The 16,030-nt window shown below is 47.6% G+C and overlaps 1 protein-coding gene across 1 annotated transcript in view; it reads left to right on the top strand.

The window, feature by feature from the left end:
• Positions 1-13,222, top strand: part of MEGF11 (multiple EGF like domains 11) — a 318,441-nt gene extending 305,219 nt beyond the window's left edge. Inside the window, exons 24-26 of the mRNA XM_033167284.1 lie at positions 2,894-2,950; positions 9,163-9,369; positions 12,450-13,222. Coding sequence (XP_033023175.1) covers positions 2,894-2,950; positions 9,163-9,369; positions 12,450-12,610 — 425 coding nt within the window. The 3' untranslated portion in view covers positions 12,611-13,222. The remainder of the gene's footprint in view (positions 1-2,893; positions 2,951-9,162; positions 9,370-12,449) is intronic.
• Positions 13,223-16,030: the final 2,808 nt, after the last annotated feature.

The following is a 16,030-nucleotide window of genomic DNA, read 5'->3' as shown; positions in this document are numbered from 1 at the left end:
GAGGGCTTGTCAAACATGCCCTCCCCTTAGTTCATTTCTCCCTTTTGTCCTGAGTTCGTGCTTCTTCAAAGTCCATGACACCTTTGGTAACGACGGTTCTCCAGTTGGAGCACTCACAGGCCAGTATTCATATATGAATAACAGCATATCATTTTCCACACACACAAAAAGCACTGGCTTTGATGCAGGCCGTAGCTGAAAGACGGGCGCCTTCAGGGTGGCTGATCTAGGGAATGAACGCAGCCAAAACCACAGCAGCATGAGCATAAAAATCCATACAAAACTGAACTGGACCTCCTGGCAAGCTGTGCCAAGTAGATGATAAAGGGTCTGGAAACCAAGCCTTATGAGGAATGGTTGAGGGAGTTGGGTATGTTTAGCCTGGAGAAGAGAAGGCTGAGAGGCGGTATGATAGCCATCTTCAGATATCTGAAGGGATGTCACACAAAAGATGTTTTCTGCCATTCTGAAGGGTAGGCCCCAAACCAGTGGATTTAAAGGACAAGGACAGAGATTCTGACTAAACATTAGGAAGAAAGTTCTGATGGTAAGAGCTGTTCCTCAGTGGGATGGACCACCACAGAAGATGGTGAACTGGGGAGTTTTGTCCCCATCCTGCTTCCCCCCTCATTGACTTCTATAGGGGCAAAATTGACAAGGACAAGCAAACAGCTGAGGGCAGACTGAGGTTGGTGGGGCAGCCTCTGTTGATAGTGGCCTTTGTGTGAGAGAGGGGCCAGGAGGAAACCCTGAACAAGCCTTATCCTACTCCACATGCACCATCTCCCTTGGGCCTCTGCAAGTGATCCTATTCCGTGCCAGGGGGGTTCAGCATGGTGCATGTGCACCAGCCATAGAGCTACTACAAAACCAGCACACCTCTGTGTGCAGCCAGTCCCCTTAATAGCAAACGTGGGAGCTGAGCACCAACAGAATTGGAGCCAAAGTGAAGTCACTGGGGGAAAGATGTGGGCTTCAGCATGCTCAGGAAAACCCTAAGTTGAGATGATGATGATGATGATGATGATGATGATGATGATGATGATGATTTTAATGGTCCTCTGAGGGCTGGGCACTTTTAATAGTAATGGAGTGTTGAATCAGGAGGAAAAGGAAAAAAGTGGGAGAGGAGAGTGGAGTAGAGTAAAAATTCTTTTTTGTTGTTACTACCCCAGATTTTGCAAGGGAAACATTTTGAAGTTGAATGTCAGCTGCAGACGGGTGTCCTCAAAGCCAGGCCGGGGGGGGGGGGGGGGAATTTCCCATCCGCCTCGTTGAATCTGTGCAAATTTTAAGTGGCTTGCAAAATGCCCCCACATCATATGCATCATATAATAAGGCATCCCATTTTGAAGGGACTAACCTTCAAATCCACCAGCGACAGAGGGCTTCAAAGTAAGTGCTGCAGATGCATATTTATACCTCCATTGTGTTAGATCGCTCCCTAATTTAGCTGAGTCCCCAGCAGGAGATTTTCCCACTTTCCTCCTGATGAGGAGATTTCCTTGCCAAGGATGTTCAGCTGTAAGAGAGTGCATTGAAAATAGAAACCCATCCATGCTATCTCTGTCTGCAAACAGGTGCAGGGGGTAGCAGGATTATGGAACAGAGGCATCCCAGCTCCTTTGAAATCAGAATAAGTTTTGCCATTGAATGTGAACATCCTCCATTTCCCCCTTTGCTTGGAAGAATTTAATGGACCAGATTTTTCATATGAATGTTTGCACCACAAAGAGTGGCCTGAACAAATTTTGCATGCCAGGCAATTTTTGCATATACTTAAAAAAAAAAGTTTATCCAGCTAATGATATCAATAAGGGAGGGATCCATAGCTCTGCAGAGCACTGAAGCCACCCTTCTTGACCACTGCACATCTCTCTAGAATGGCTTTGACCGCTCCGCACAGATGTAGCGACTGCAGGAAGAACAAACCTCTGTTCTCCCTGTCTCATACGAAATAAATCTTTTGCAGCGTCTCTAATGGGGAAGATGCTCATACCAGGGACACATTTAAAGCTCTTTTAGTACCACTTCTTCACCCCAGGTTTCTGAAATTTCACCAGAGGGTTCAAGTGTTCTCAAGAATGTCTTTGGTTACCACGAGGCCCAGAAACTTGCCTTTTTCAAAATGCACCCAAATTGGATTAAGTCCTTGCGTATTGTCTCAAACTGGGTCTGCTTTCAGTAGTGGGAGTTAGTGGCATGCCAAATGAAAATCCTCCTCCCCAAATGCCCTGAGACTTGGGATGGGGGGGGGGAATTCTGCTCACTTCACATATAAAACTTACCTAATTTGCACTTTGGGAAGCAAGATGGGAAACTGTCATTCACCCACGCTTCGAAATCTGCAGTCCTCCAGCCAAGTCATGCGTACGTAAATGCACATGCTAGGATAAAGTGTGCATATGCATGCATATATTAGGGGGAATTGCTTTGCAAAAAAAAAAGTGCATTTTTGCACACACAAAAATCAGTGAACTGCAAGATTTTGAAGGATGGTTGTGGGCCAGTCAACGGATTGTTTCAGAAAGTGAAAATTAAGTAGATCTGCCTTCAAATGCAAAGAGAACCCCGTTTCTCTGCTAAAGCGACTTCTGGAGAGAGATCCAGACATCCTCCCATCCGCATGCCACTTGCTCTTTGCTGAAAAGCAGCAAGATGATTCAACACACTTCTCCCTCCCTCTCCTTATCCACCCCCCCCTGCCTCAAAAAATAATAATCCCTTGTGTCAGCCAGCAGAGAGCATTGGGCTCCCCCCCCCCATAGTCAAGCACCCACTTTTCCCTGACTCTGCATCACAATGAGCCAAAGGAGACACATCTTTCTGCTGCACAAGTCTAGTTTGCATAAAGTTATTTATGCATTTTCCGTTGTATATTATTTTTGTGCAGGTGCTTATGGGATGAATAGACGTCAGAACACATACATTATGGAAAAAGGCTTCAAAGGTATAGTATCTGATGCTGGCAGGTGACCCCATAGTGGCCAGTTTGGGTAAGGCAGGAGAGGTGAGCTCACCAGCCCCAAACGCCTGCTAAGTGGTTGTTAGTCGGTCGGCAAGCAGGCAGGCAACCTGGCACCATTTTTGAGACCTCTGGCAACAGCCCAGCTTTGACTTGGAGCTTTGCCATGCCTGTTGATCTCTGCCCCACATTCCTGCCATTGTTGCCTTCCTCTTCCATTGACAACCGAATTACAACTGAGCTCTCTGTTTAGGAAAGCCAGTGGAAGTAGCACTTGGTAGATGTGGGTCCACAGCCCACCTCTGATGTGGACTTGCCATGTGGTTTTGAGGCAACTCGTCCCCTGTGCTTCAGTTTCCCTACTCCCAAGGGTGGCGGGCCTTCTTCAGCCTGAGGGCCGCATTCCTTCTCAGCAACATTCCGGGGGCCACGTACCAGTGGTGGGCGGAGCCAGAAGCAAAGCTGGGCAGAAGAACGAATGTGTATGTTGCCTTTGTACAGTAGGATAGTATCTGCATATGCTCAACACACTCATCCTCTGGAAAGCACCTGGTTTCAAGGACACATTCCTGCCAGGCCAAAGCACTCGAGGAGTGTGTGTCCTGGGGAGAGCTCCAAGGGCCAGATGTAGAGGCCTGAGTGGCCATATTTGGCCCCTAGGCCTGAGGTTCCCCATCCCCAACCTACCCTGAAAATGGAAAGAATGGTGGCTTACTTGGAGGGTTGCTGTTAAAATATCTGCTCGGGAAATAAATGTTTTCCCTGAGCCTTAGAAAGACTAGATTATAAGAGCACTGAACTGAACTTTCGTGCCTTTAAGCAGGGATGAAAAATGGTGGCATGAAGAGGGTTTTCCTTCTCTTAAGAAATGTTTTCTTTTCTTTGCTGCTTATTTACTTGCTGCATTTATATCTCATATTCCATCATGGTGCTCAAGGCGACTTAGAACTGGGCTCCAGGCACTAGCCAGGCTCTGACACTAGCAGAAGCAAAATCCCCATTTTGAAATATTTTTAATTTCTCTCTGCAAGCTGCCCAGATAATCTCTGGTTATAGGGTGGCAGATATACACTGAAAATAAACAAGGTCCCTGTATCATACGCTTTCAGACCCAAGCACCAAAATCAGGACCAGCGCCAGAAATAGTCACGGCATGGATCTACACAAAGCGAGGGACGGGACGGGACGGGACACACAACTAAATTTATGTCAGGAATTAGATCATTATAACAAAATAAAATAAAACCTTTGGGGAAAGGCATATAAAAATTTTCTGCTCTCTAGCACCATCTGGTGTTGCATGTTTATAGCACCTTCAAATTGATGTTTCTTTACTGGTGTAGCTGAGTCCATGATTGGTCATATTAGCAAGGCCCCTTGGCCCAGTGACAAGGGTCCCCTTGACCTGTTCCTCCTCTCAACAAAAGAGCATAAGAAGAGCCCTCATGGATCAGGCCAATGGCCAATCTGATTCAGCATCCTCTCCTCACAGTGCCCCACCAGATGCCTGTAGGAAACCAAGGAGCAGAACATGAGCACAAGAACCCTCTCCTCTCCTCTGGTTTCCAGCAACTGGTATTCAGAAGCATTGCTGCCTCCAGCTGTGGAGGCAGAGCATAGCCATCCTGGCTAGCGGCCTCCAATAGCCCTCTCCTCCGTGGATTTTTCCAATCCTCTTTTAAAGCTTTACAAGTTGGTGGCCATCGCATTCCATAGTTCAACTATCCCACCCCCCAACCCTTTGTCCTGAATCTTGCAACACTTAGACCATTGCAACCTGGTTGCTGGTTTTGTTATTGTTGTTGTTTAGTCATTAAGTCGTGTCCGACTCTTCGTGACCCCATGGACCAGAGCACGCCAGGCACTCCTGTCTTCCACTGCTTCCCACAGTTTGGTCAGACTCATGTTGGTAGCTTCGAGAACACTGTCCAACCATCTCGTCCTCTGTCGTCCCCTTTAATCTGGCTCAAGAGAAAGCTAAGGAGGAGCAGGAGTGGCTGTGGTTAAAATTTCTGCACTGGGTCATTAGGAAAACAACCATAGTTGTGGGGGACTGTGAAGTCTGATTGTATGATGTCAGGTGATTGATGGGTAGAGGCCAGTTCTGGAAGGTGGGTCACACCTGGATCCAGCTCCAGATCTGAGTAAATTAAAGGTCTCAATTTAGCACCCAAACTGATAATGATGGAAATAGATGTGTTTCCATGGTAGAGCATCCCACAGAGTTTGCGGGGGAGCACCACTGAAAAGGCCCGTTCGCACGTCGCCACCCCACCCCCCCTTGGGTGAAACCTCTGAAGGAGACCACAGGGTTGGGCTGGTTCATATTGAGGGAGAGGCAGGCCTTGTAGCATTGTGGTCCTGAACAATTTAAGCTTTTATGGGCCCAAACTGGAGCTTTGAAGTGACCCCAGAAACTAATCCGTAGCCAATGCAGTCAGGCCGCAATTGGGCTAATATGCTCAGGTCTTTTGGTCTCAGTCCATAATTCGGCTGCTGAATTCTCCACTAGGTCCAGCATCTGAATTATCTTCAAAGGCAGACCCATGTATAATGCATTATAGTAATCTGAGAGATGCTAAAGTGTGTCTAACTCCCCTCCCCCCCCCAAAAAAAAAAGAAAAGGGAAAGAACTTCTGAGATGGGATTGTGAAGTTTGGAGCCAAAACTGCAACAGGACCTGGAAAATCTGATTTCCCTGTGTGTGTCCTTTTTCTCGTTTAAAACCCACGTATAAGAGCTCCCTTGTTTATGGACAATTGAAGCCGTGCCGCATCAGTAGTCAAGGAGAAGTGGGAGAAGGAGTGTCGGTTAACTCCAGGCACACAGTAATATCAGTTGCTGGAAACCTCGGGAGAAGAGAGTGTGCCTTTGCTCTCCAGTCCTGCTTACAGACTTGCCACTGGGGCATCTGGTTGGCCACTGTGAGAACAGGATGTTGTAAGTAAGAAAGAAAGCTCAGTCGGTAGAGCATGAGACTTTAAATCTCAGGGTCTTGGGTTCAAGCCCCACATTGGTCAAAAGATTCCTACATTGCAGGGGGGTTGACTCAATGAGCCTCAGGGTCCCTTCCATCTCAACAATCCTACGATTCGTATGCTTGCAAGGCCCGTTGTACAATTTGCATGAAATTTGCACACAACAATTTCTATGTATAGATATTTCAGGGCAAAGTAAGATGGTGGGTGGGGAGATGTCACTACATTTCACAGTGCACCCCCCCTTTTTTGCCCACACAGCCCAGAATTTGCACTGTGGGGCTCTGTTAACAGTAAGAAATAAATGGGCCTCTCTTATGAATAAATAGGGAAGAAATAATACATTCAGTTTACATCATGCCCTTCCTCCTGAAGGAACCGAGGGCAGCAGACGCAGCAATGATAAAGCACTAACAAAAATTAAATCCAATAGCAATCAGTTTTAAAGTGTCCTAAGGTAGTTAGGAACATTCTAAAAAAAATGTGTATCGGTTAGTTATTGGTAAAACAGAGTATTTTTGTTCTTATTATGACCAGCCCTTCACCAGCGGTTCCCAGGGCAGGTTACAACAATTTAGAATTCAGAACTAAAAACAGTTAAAATAGATTACAGTCACAGGATAAGCACTGAAAATACACGTCTCAGGTGTCAAAGGCCAGGGTGGAAGTGCATCTTCAGCATTCGCTGAAAGATGTATAGAGAAGAAGCCAGATGCACTTGAACCAATCAAGACGAGAGGCTCCCGCCCGCTCTCAGAAGGGCAAATGCAAATAGAAGTTATGACTCTGTATGCAAATATGTGGCCTCACCTGTGAATTCCTATGTGAGGAAGGAAATGCAAACATTCATCGCTCAGCAAGCAGTGAATAGTGGAGTCGGAAAGAGACCCTGGAGGCATTTTGTAAGTTCCAAAGGCCATGGCAAGCACAGCCTGGCCAAAATGGCGGCCAGTGTTGTGTAGCAGTTGAACTAGGACATTTCCCCCCCCCCCCCAATCCCTACTTAGTCATAAAGCTCACTGGAGCTGTTGGGCCTTCGCTGCCTCTCAGGGTTTTTCTGAGCAAAGAACATGCCAACATTTGCTCCTCACAGGAAACGTGTGATATAAACGTAACAGTCATTTAAAAAAAACCAGCCTGTTCCCAAAAGAGAACATAAGCATCCAATATGGAGCTAGCTCACCAACCTTGTTAAAACTCCGGTACTTTCCATCATGAGAGGTTTTTAATCCTCGCTCACTGTCCAAACCAGTTCCCTGATGAATTGTCTCTCACCCTCCTTTACACCTTGAAGCTGATCTTAGCTGGAAGCAGGGAGATGGGTGCCAATATCATGCCTTTCCCCACCTTCACAGCCCATTGCTGCTTCAGAGCGAGGCGAGTTGTGTCACCCTAGTGCCACCTTCCCCAGCCTGGTGTCCTCCAGTTGTTGTGAACTACAGCTGTCAGCTGGGGCTGATGGGAATTGTAGTCCAAAACATCTGGAGTGTGGCAGGTTGGGGAAGGCTGTGTGTGTTGCGTGATGGGTGCAGTAGCTAACTAGGATCGGAAAGAGCCAGGTTCAAATCCCAACTCGTCCACAAAGCTCGCTGCGCGACCTTCAGACGGTCATTTCTCCCAGGTCAAAATAACTTCTGGTATTAAATGCATGCAGATGGTTAAGAAATGCAGATAGCATCAGAAGCAGTGAGAAAGAGAGAGAGCTATCAAGATGGCAGCAAGTATGGCAGTGGAATGCCTGTATTTTCAGCAAGAAAACCCAGAGATCACAAGAACGTAAGGGTAGAACTGCTCTCAGAGTGACCAGCCAGATGCCTCAATGGGAAACCTGCATGCAGGACCTGAGCACAAGAGCCCTCTCCCCTCCTCCTGTGGCTTCTAGCAGCTTGCACTCAGTAGCATCACTGCCTCTGACCACAGAGGCAGAGTTACAGCCATCCAGGGTGGGGTGGACTTTGGGTCACATGACATAATTCCTCTGGATGCTCCTTAAGAAATCTGAGAGGTGGGGACTAGGGAACCCCAGCTAATATCCTTAAAGTGACAGGTAAGTGACTACCATCTGATTCCCTTTGTATCCACGATAGAGGCAACCAAGCTTTTTTTTCTACCTGGTGGTCTGAGGCTGTTTGCAAGATCGCAGAGCTGGCATTCTCCTTCGCACCTGAGATGAATGTTTCCTATATTACGATGCGATGGTGGTGTCAGCCTTATAAATGATGTTGCCTTGTCAATGGTGATTTGCAGGACCGCACAAGCAAAACAGAAATGTCAGGTCCCTGCCCCACAGAGCTTCCAACATTCCCAGTCGGGAAGTCAATGAGGGGAGGGAGAGGCAGAGATAACAATGGTTTTATGTCACATTTTTGGGAAGAAATGCTGTTTGTCTGAAAACAGGCAGAGGAGGGAGGGGAGAGAAAAGGGAGCAATGTAAAAAAAAACTGGATTTTACCTTCCCGTAGAGATCACAGAATTTCTCTGCTAGCAAGCAATCTTCCTTCTAAACCTATTTTAACATGAAAATCTAATCATGCCATTCTAGACTTTTCCCTGTAAAGCAATTAAAAAAACCCCCAAAACCTATGTTGCATTAAATGTGTGGTACTTCTGGGTGCCACCCCTGAAACAGGTGGTATACCCAGTATGCCAAAAGACTTTGCTTGCTAGCATGGTTCTCTCTGGCAGGGATGAGGGTGGGACTTGTGCATGATCTCTTGGTATGGAAAGGGGGGGCAGTGTTATCCTTTAAGGCAGGGGTCGCTGGTTCATGGCCCTCCAAGCATTATTGGACTACAGTTCCCATCAGCCCCAGCCAGCATCGCCAATGGCCAGAGATTTATGGGAGCTGTACCCCACAGCATCTAGAGGGCCACGGATTGTGCCAGCCCTGCTTTGAGGGGTGAGGGGAATGGTGGCATGGGGTGGTTGTGTGTGTACAAACTGATGTTCTTAATGTAGCAAATGAGACCCTTTTGACCGCAGAGTCCGTGGCACTGAAGGGCTGTTTTCTTTCCTACTGAATGTTCAGGAAATGACTTGCGAATGAGTTTGGATGAGCAGATGGTTTGGAGAGACAGTGGTTCGGAGATCCCTGAGGCGTAACTGGTGGGTCCCTGTGCTGTGCGCTCTGAGGACTAGAAACCCCCTCCTCCCCTCCCCCTTCTCCTCGAGGTCCGGTCGCATGTGTGCTAAGAGGCCGGCCCGGCTCTTGTCTTGCAGACTATATGAAGGGATCTGCCTGCAGCTCCAGCACCTGTTCCCTCAACAGCAGCGAAAACCCCTACGCCACCATCAAAGACCCCCCCATCATGGCATGCAAACATTCCGAGAGCAGCTATGTGGAAATGAAATCTCCCGTTCACCGGGACGCATCCTATTCTGACACACCAGCCTTGTCAGCAGCTAATAAAAACATATACGATGTTGGTAAGTATCTCCGGTGATCCAGCTGCAAGCAGGGAGATCCAGCTGGTGCTGGGTCATCAACGGTGGTGCAGTCCAAGCGTTGCTGCGTTAAAACTCCCCTTGGCCCCCTGCCCATTCATTGGCCACACTGGCTGAGGCCGATGGGAGCTCAGCAACATCTAGCAGGGGAACCACACTGATGACCCCTGGCAAATGGGCAGGCAAAAAAATATACACCGACTGCTCATTGCCCACTGAGTTGGTGCGAAGTTACTACTGTTTCCTTTGCAAACTGGCAAAGGGCTTTCCCAAAGTGTGGTTAACTAGCAGTGGCGCAGTGTGGGGGGGAGTGGGCCATGGCCCTGGGCACAAATTTCTGAGGGGGTGCAATGAGACACCCCTATGACAGGCTCCTTCATCAAGGCTGGGGTTGCAGGGGGGTAAGCGGTGCCAGGGCAGGACCTTTGGGGCTGGGGTGGCAGCGCTTTCACCTCACGGCTGGCGAAGGGACACCTGCTTTCGCCCCGCCCCTGGACCAGCCAAGAGGGAGCGAGTGGGAGGGTGCTGCCACCGCCACCCACCAAGGAGGGAGGGAGGAAGAGGAAGGCAGGAGAGCACTGCCAGAGCCATGTGCATTGCCCAGAGCACCTCAGAGCAACAAAGCAGCGCTCCTGCTTTTGTGTTTCGTTGCCTTATCCATGCTCCCAGGTTGGGGCAGGTTTGCAAGGAGAGGCTCCCTTGATTACATGCTGGCCAGTGAAGGGACTGACTGCTACCCAGTCCACCAGGGGGGCTAACACTTAGCACCGGTAACCCATGCTATGCCCCTATTAACTAGGGCTACATGGCTTCTCTGTCCAAGAATAATTATTTAAAGTTCTACACCCAAGCAATCCAAATTGCATGACGTGCCAAATTTTGCACCAGTATGCTTTATTTGTTTATACAGTATGCACATGTGTGTGTTTTTTTTTCTAATGTTCTGCATAATTTATTTGGGGCTTCCTTAGCCATGGGAGGGACCAGTGTGGGGCTGCTGAAGCCTCTCTCCCTAGATTGCTGGCAGGGGTGGATGGAGCAGCCCAGTTCTGGCCTGTGTCATTTTCACCTGTGTTCATTTCTAAGTCTGTTTGGTTCTGATTCCAAATTAATCTGCAATTAAAAAATAATAATGATTCACCTGGGAATTGGTATAGGAAGAGCATGTTTCATCTCGCTGTATGCATTTTTAAACAGATTTGAGGCTAATGCATTTCGTACTTTGAGCTGAGAACTACAGTATATTGCAAACTCTGGAAAAGTTTTGAAGCCAAAGGATAGTTAAGTTCCAATTCACACATCAGTTGTGTCAGTTTATACCAGAATTCACTAAAAGAGAATTCTTCCAGCTTCCATAAATATTGGTAATCACCTAGCAGCTTGTGTGTGGCTTTTGCTCACGAACGTTTGGCTGGAGGCACTAGAAACATGGTATATTGGGGTTTTCAGAGACAGGGGAGGGGGAGAAAATTTGGGGTTCTGAGTAACCTGAGCTTTACATGCATTACCACATTTGCTGTGTGTACGTTTTTCTTAGAGATGGGTGTTTCTGTCAATTTTGGTTTTATTTTTCTAGACTTAAGTACATTTTGCCACACTTCTACGTCAGTTTGAAATCTTTTTAAAGTCTTCAATTTTTCCAGCATTTTTGTGTGCATTTCTCCTAACATTTCTGTGATAAATTTCTTCCAAGATAATGCATTTGATATATTATTTTCTCTTTAACATTATTATTAATTTTCTTGCTTCAGGATTTTATTTTAGTATTTGCCCTAATCTGAGGAGACCCATTGAAAGTAATGGACCTTGCTTACTAGGTCCACTAATTTCAGTGGATATATTCTAATTCAGTTGGCTACAACCCAAAGCTTTAATACTAATGATCTGCGTTATGCTTTTATATTCTGTTTTTGTACGCCACTCTTGGGTATTCTCTGATTTTGGAGCAGTTAAATAAATGTAAACATATTTATGCTCACTTTCATCTACTAGTTTATTGGAGAAGTAAAACAAATAGAACCATTAACAACAGTATCAGAGAAATGACAAATTAACAACAGTATCAGAGAAATGACAAACATCCACTTCCAATACTGGGTAAATCAGAGGTACAGAATGAAATGTAAACAGTCAAAAAGAGGTAGCAAAAAAGAGATGTACAAAAAAAAAAGGTCAGAAATAAGTGTTGTTTTTTTAACGTGATACAGAATGTATGGGAGCCCTCAGAAAGTAACATATAAGCCCAATAGTGTGTAACTATCTCCAAATAAAGTCATACACAGTAGACACTAAATCTCTTAAACACAAAAATGCTGCAGGATATATATAAAACATGTTTAAACCATTCATAGTGGTATTTTTCCATCTCTGTGATGGTAAAGTTCAACAGGAGTCTGTGTAGTGTAGTCTGTGTAGTGCTGGATGGTGCTGGATTCCATCTCAGCAGTCCTAGGAAGCATGGCTGGCCAATGCACAGGGGGTGGTAAGAGTTAAACATCTAGGCAACACCAGCTACCTATGGGGGAGAGAACAGACATTGATACGCTTTTACTGACAAAGTTAATGTAGAAAGAAGCTTTTGCTAAGGGAATAATTGTCTGAAGCAGTTCATGTTAGAGGTAGCCAATGCGTTGCCCTGCAGATGATGTTGGACTACAGCTCCCATCGCTCTTGTCTGTAGGCCATAATGTCTGAAGCTGATGGGAGATGGAGTCCGATAACATCTGCAAGGCACCACATTAGCTACCCCAAAGCTTGGTAGCAGAGCTAAGGAGCCTCTGCTCATTACTAGAACAACCCACCCCAGAATTCCTTGTTTAGAGCTAACAATAATAATAATAATAATTTATTATTTGTACCCCGCCCATCTGGCTGGGTCTCCCCAGCCACTCTGGGCAGCTTCCACCAAACATTAAAATACATTTAAAAGCTTTGGAATGGATCATACTCACGGTGTTTGCAGAGACATCTTTTGTCTTTAGCGTCTTTCCCAGAGTCTCTTGTTTCTGAAGAGGTGGCTGCTTAGAGGAGGCTATTCAACGAGTCCTTGTTTGTCTTTGCAGAGCCCACCATCAGTGTCATCCAAGAGGCTCGTCTCCGCAATGCTGTCTACATCCAAAACCCATACGACATGCCCAGGAACAGTCACATCCCCTGTCACTATGACGTTCTCCCTGTAAGACACAGCCCAACGCATGGGACACTTTGGGACAAGCAGTCTTAGAGGGCTGTGGCTGCTGCTGCTGCTGCTGCACTCATAAACTTCGTTCCCTGATGCAATGACTGAAGAGAAGACAATCCTTTTTGTTTTGTTCTGCTACATGCTGGATAAACAACAACAACAACACAACACAAGGAACCCGAAGACGAGACTTGTATTGGGCCAACTTCCTTCTGCATGAAACACTTTCTTTTTACAAGACAGTTTTATACCGATCACAGGAGAAACCAAGAAAAACTGCTCTGTGTACAAACTGGGAGGCGGGGAAGGCTCCCAGAAGCAGTTTCTCATGCAAGTCTAGTGTTGGACAAAGTGTATCTTACTGACTTGACTTTGCTTTTTAAATTGGAGGGGTGGGGGTGGAGGGGAGAAAGAGACAAAGATCCCTTGCTGTAATTTCTTGGAGCTGTATGTACTATACTATCACTTGCTTAAAAAGAGGGGTTTAAAAAAAGAACTTTTAAAGACAAGACGGTAGGGGAGAAATAAGCTCTGCATCGAAGAACAACAGGAGGGAGCAGGGCTCAGGTTGCTCCTGCCATCCTGGCTAGACAAAGTGCTTGAGCTCCGCTTAGTTCCTCAGCGTTCGTTTGAGTGTGCACCTGCTATTCTGCAACTGTGCACAGAAGGGGGCAGACAGAAGAACAAAACTATCTGGTGCTTCCACTACTGCTTCAGAAACGCTACTTGCTCGCAGCGGTGGAGTGTGCCAAAGAGGTGAATTTCAAGTAGAGAAGAAACGAGGGTACTCCCTTGAGGTGCTTCTGTTCTCCTTTCCCACACTTCAGCATTCCACTATAAACAAGGTTCAGAGACAAAAGGGGCAGAGAGATACTCAACCCCATAAAGAAATGCCAGAGTTGGCAGGATAGATGCAAACGTAGGAAACTGTTCTATATTGTGTCAGAACATCTAGCTTGGTACAGCTGATGGTGACTGACTGCAGCTCTCTCCAGGATTTCAGGAAAGGGTTTCCTGGGGATGCTGCTGGGGATTGAACCTGGGACCTTCTACATGCCAAGCAGCTGCACTTAACACTGATCTACGCCCTCCCTTCAAGCCATGCCACCTATTACAGTCAAATCAACAACGTACAATTTCCAGAATATTTTTTTTATAGGCTGTCTCCCCATCAGGCAACTGCTCATTCTATATATTTTGCTGTGGTGTTTCCTTTTGCACGTAAGCTGCCATGGCAGCAGACATAGAAATTGTCATGGTTCAAAACTTCCATTCCCCCCCCCCTGTAGATTGTTTTCAGCGTGACCTAATGTTGGGACTCAATGTATTTTTATTTTTTTTAGGGCATGTGCAGTGGCATTCCTAGCCCCTTGGCTGTCCAGGGCGGGAAGCCAAGAGGCACCCCTGGGGGGCGGGGCATCGCGGCGCGTGCGTACGTCATGACGCACGCACGCGCGGCGACGGCCCGGCATCCCCGGGGGCGGGGCATCGCTGCGTGTGCGTCATGACGCACGCACGCGCGGCGACGCCCCGCCCCCGGGGTATGCCGGGCGGGGGCTTGGGGGCCTCGGTGGGCTGCAAAGAGCCCCGAAGCCGCTGCCGTAGCGCAAAGGGGTGCCAGGCTGCGGCTTCGGGGCTCTTTGCAGCCCACCGAGGCTCCCGAAGCGGCGGCCCCGCCATCCCCAGGGGCGGGGCATCGCTGCGTTGCATCATGACGCACGCACACGCGGCGACGCCCCGCCCCCGGGGATGCCGGGCCACCGCTTCGGGAACCTCGTCCGTGCAGCGCTGCTGCTCCCGGGGTGACGGAGGGAGCGGCGGCGCATGGGAGTGGTGGGAGGGGCCGCCGCTCCCTCCGTCACCCCGGGAGCAGCAGCACCGCACACACCCGCCTAGGGGCGGCACGAGGGGCGGCCCGCCCCCACCGCCCCCACCCTACGACGCCCCTGGGCATGTGCAAAGAGGAGGCTGCTTCACCAGGAAATACCAATTTAACAGTATCACAGTTCAGTAGGAACCCGATATGTGGGGAAAACGAAAAGAGTTTCTAGAAGAGAATTGGGTAAAACGACAGGCCCCATTCTGGGTCTGCAAGAATTCCCACACTCCAACTAGCTGTATTTTCCCAAAGAGAGTGGTGCAGTAAGCCAACAGTGCTTAATAAGGAACATGTGCATGCCAGGAGTGCAGTTACATTATAAAACATGGCCATTGATGCTATTCATTTCTAACACTGTTCCTAGGAACACAGTGTGGAAAGGCTGCAGCTCAGTGGTAAGAGTACTTGCTTTGCATGCAGGAAGTCCCAGGTTCAGTCCCCGGCATCTCCTGGTATGGCTGGAAATGTCCTGTGTCTGAAACTCTGGAGACCTGCTGCCTGTAAGTGTAGGCAATACTGAACTAGGTGACCAATCATCTGACTCAGAACATGGCAGCTTCTCACACCCTCATTCTGAGAGCTTCAAGCGAGTCCCCAGCTGGAGTGGTAATTTGATAACATATACTGGTAGTTCTTGTTGTAGAAAGACAATTAGTGACCCACCACACTCATTTAGGATGCCTACCTGTAATAGCTAACAGGCTCCCCTTACAAAGACAATTGCTTCTGATTTTTGGAGATGGGCAGTGTTGACGAGATCCCTCTGTTTCCTTCAATGTGTGAGCAAACTGTGTTACCTGTCCGTGGCTGTAGGTATGTGGTGGCATGGAAACTGGGCGAATGGCTGCCACTCGGTGGCAGAGCATCCGCTTTGGTTGCAAAAGATTCTAGGTTCAAACAACAGCATCTCAGTCACCAACAACTAGGAAATACCTCTCTGAAACCCTGCAAAACCAGGGACTTCAGTAAAAGGCAAATCCCTGTGTTCCTAGTGCAAAAATGCAGCACATTACTCTTGAAGAATGCACGTCCTGTTTGGTGAACGCAGATGTACTGATCTTCTATGGCAAGATGGAATGCCAAACTCTTTCTAAGCCAGGCCCAAACGCATTTGAGGATTTGTTTTCAGTGTTCCTGAATGCTTATCTTTGGAGCACAGTGGCCAAAAAGTCCCCTTTCATGCTGATTGGGCGGCTCGAGGATGCTGGAGACAGTGACCCTGCTGCAGAAATAGTAAGGAGTCTTTGACCCTCTGTGACCTCAGACCACTACACCACAGAGGTACAGGATCAGTTTCAGCCAAGTAGCAGACTTGGGTAGACTATTGAGTAGACTTGTTGCTGGGTGTAAAGCTCAGCTGAATCAGTGCCACACTTTAGCCCAAGAGTGGGGGACCTTATTAAGGCTGAAAAGTTTTCTGAGGGCCACAGGGCAGTAGCAGACATGGCCAGAGGCAAAAGTGTGCAGAGCAATGAATGTCAATTTTGCCTTTGTGCCATTGGCTAGATTCCGCTCTATCATTCATCTGGACAAGCAAGAGGCATTACTCAAGTTCAAGGACACATTCTAGCCAAGCAATAATA

The sequence above is a fragment of the Lacerta agilis genome, chromosome 13, assembly GCF_009819535.1.
Source record: "Lacerta agilis isolate rLacAgi1 chromosome 13, rLacAgi1.pri, whole genome shotgun sequence".
Taxonomy (NCBI): domain Eukaryota; kingdom Metazoa; phylum Chordata; class Lepidosauria; order Squamata; family Lacertidae; genus Lacerta; species Lacerta agilis.
The sequence above is the reverse complement of the archived record's forward strand: the minus strand, read 5'-3'. Positions and strand labels throughout refer to the sequence as shown.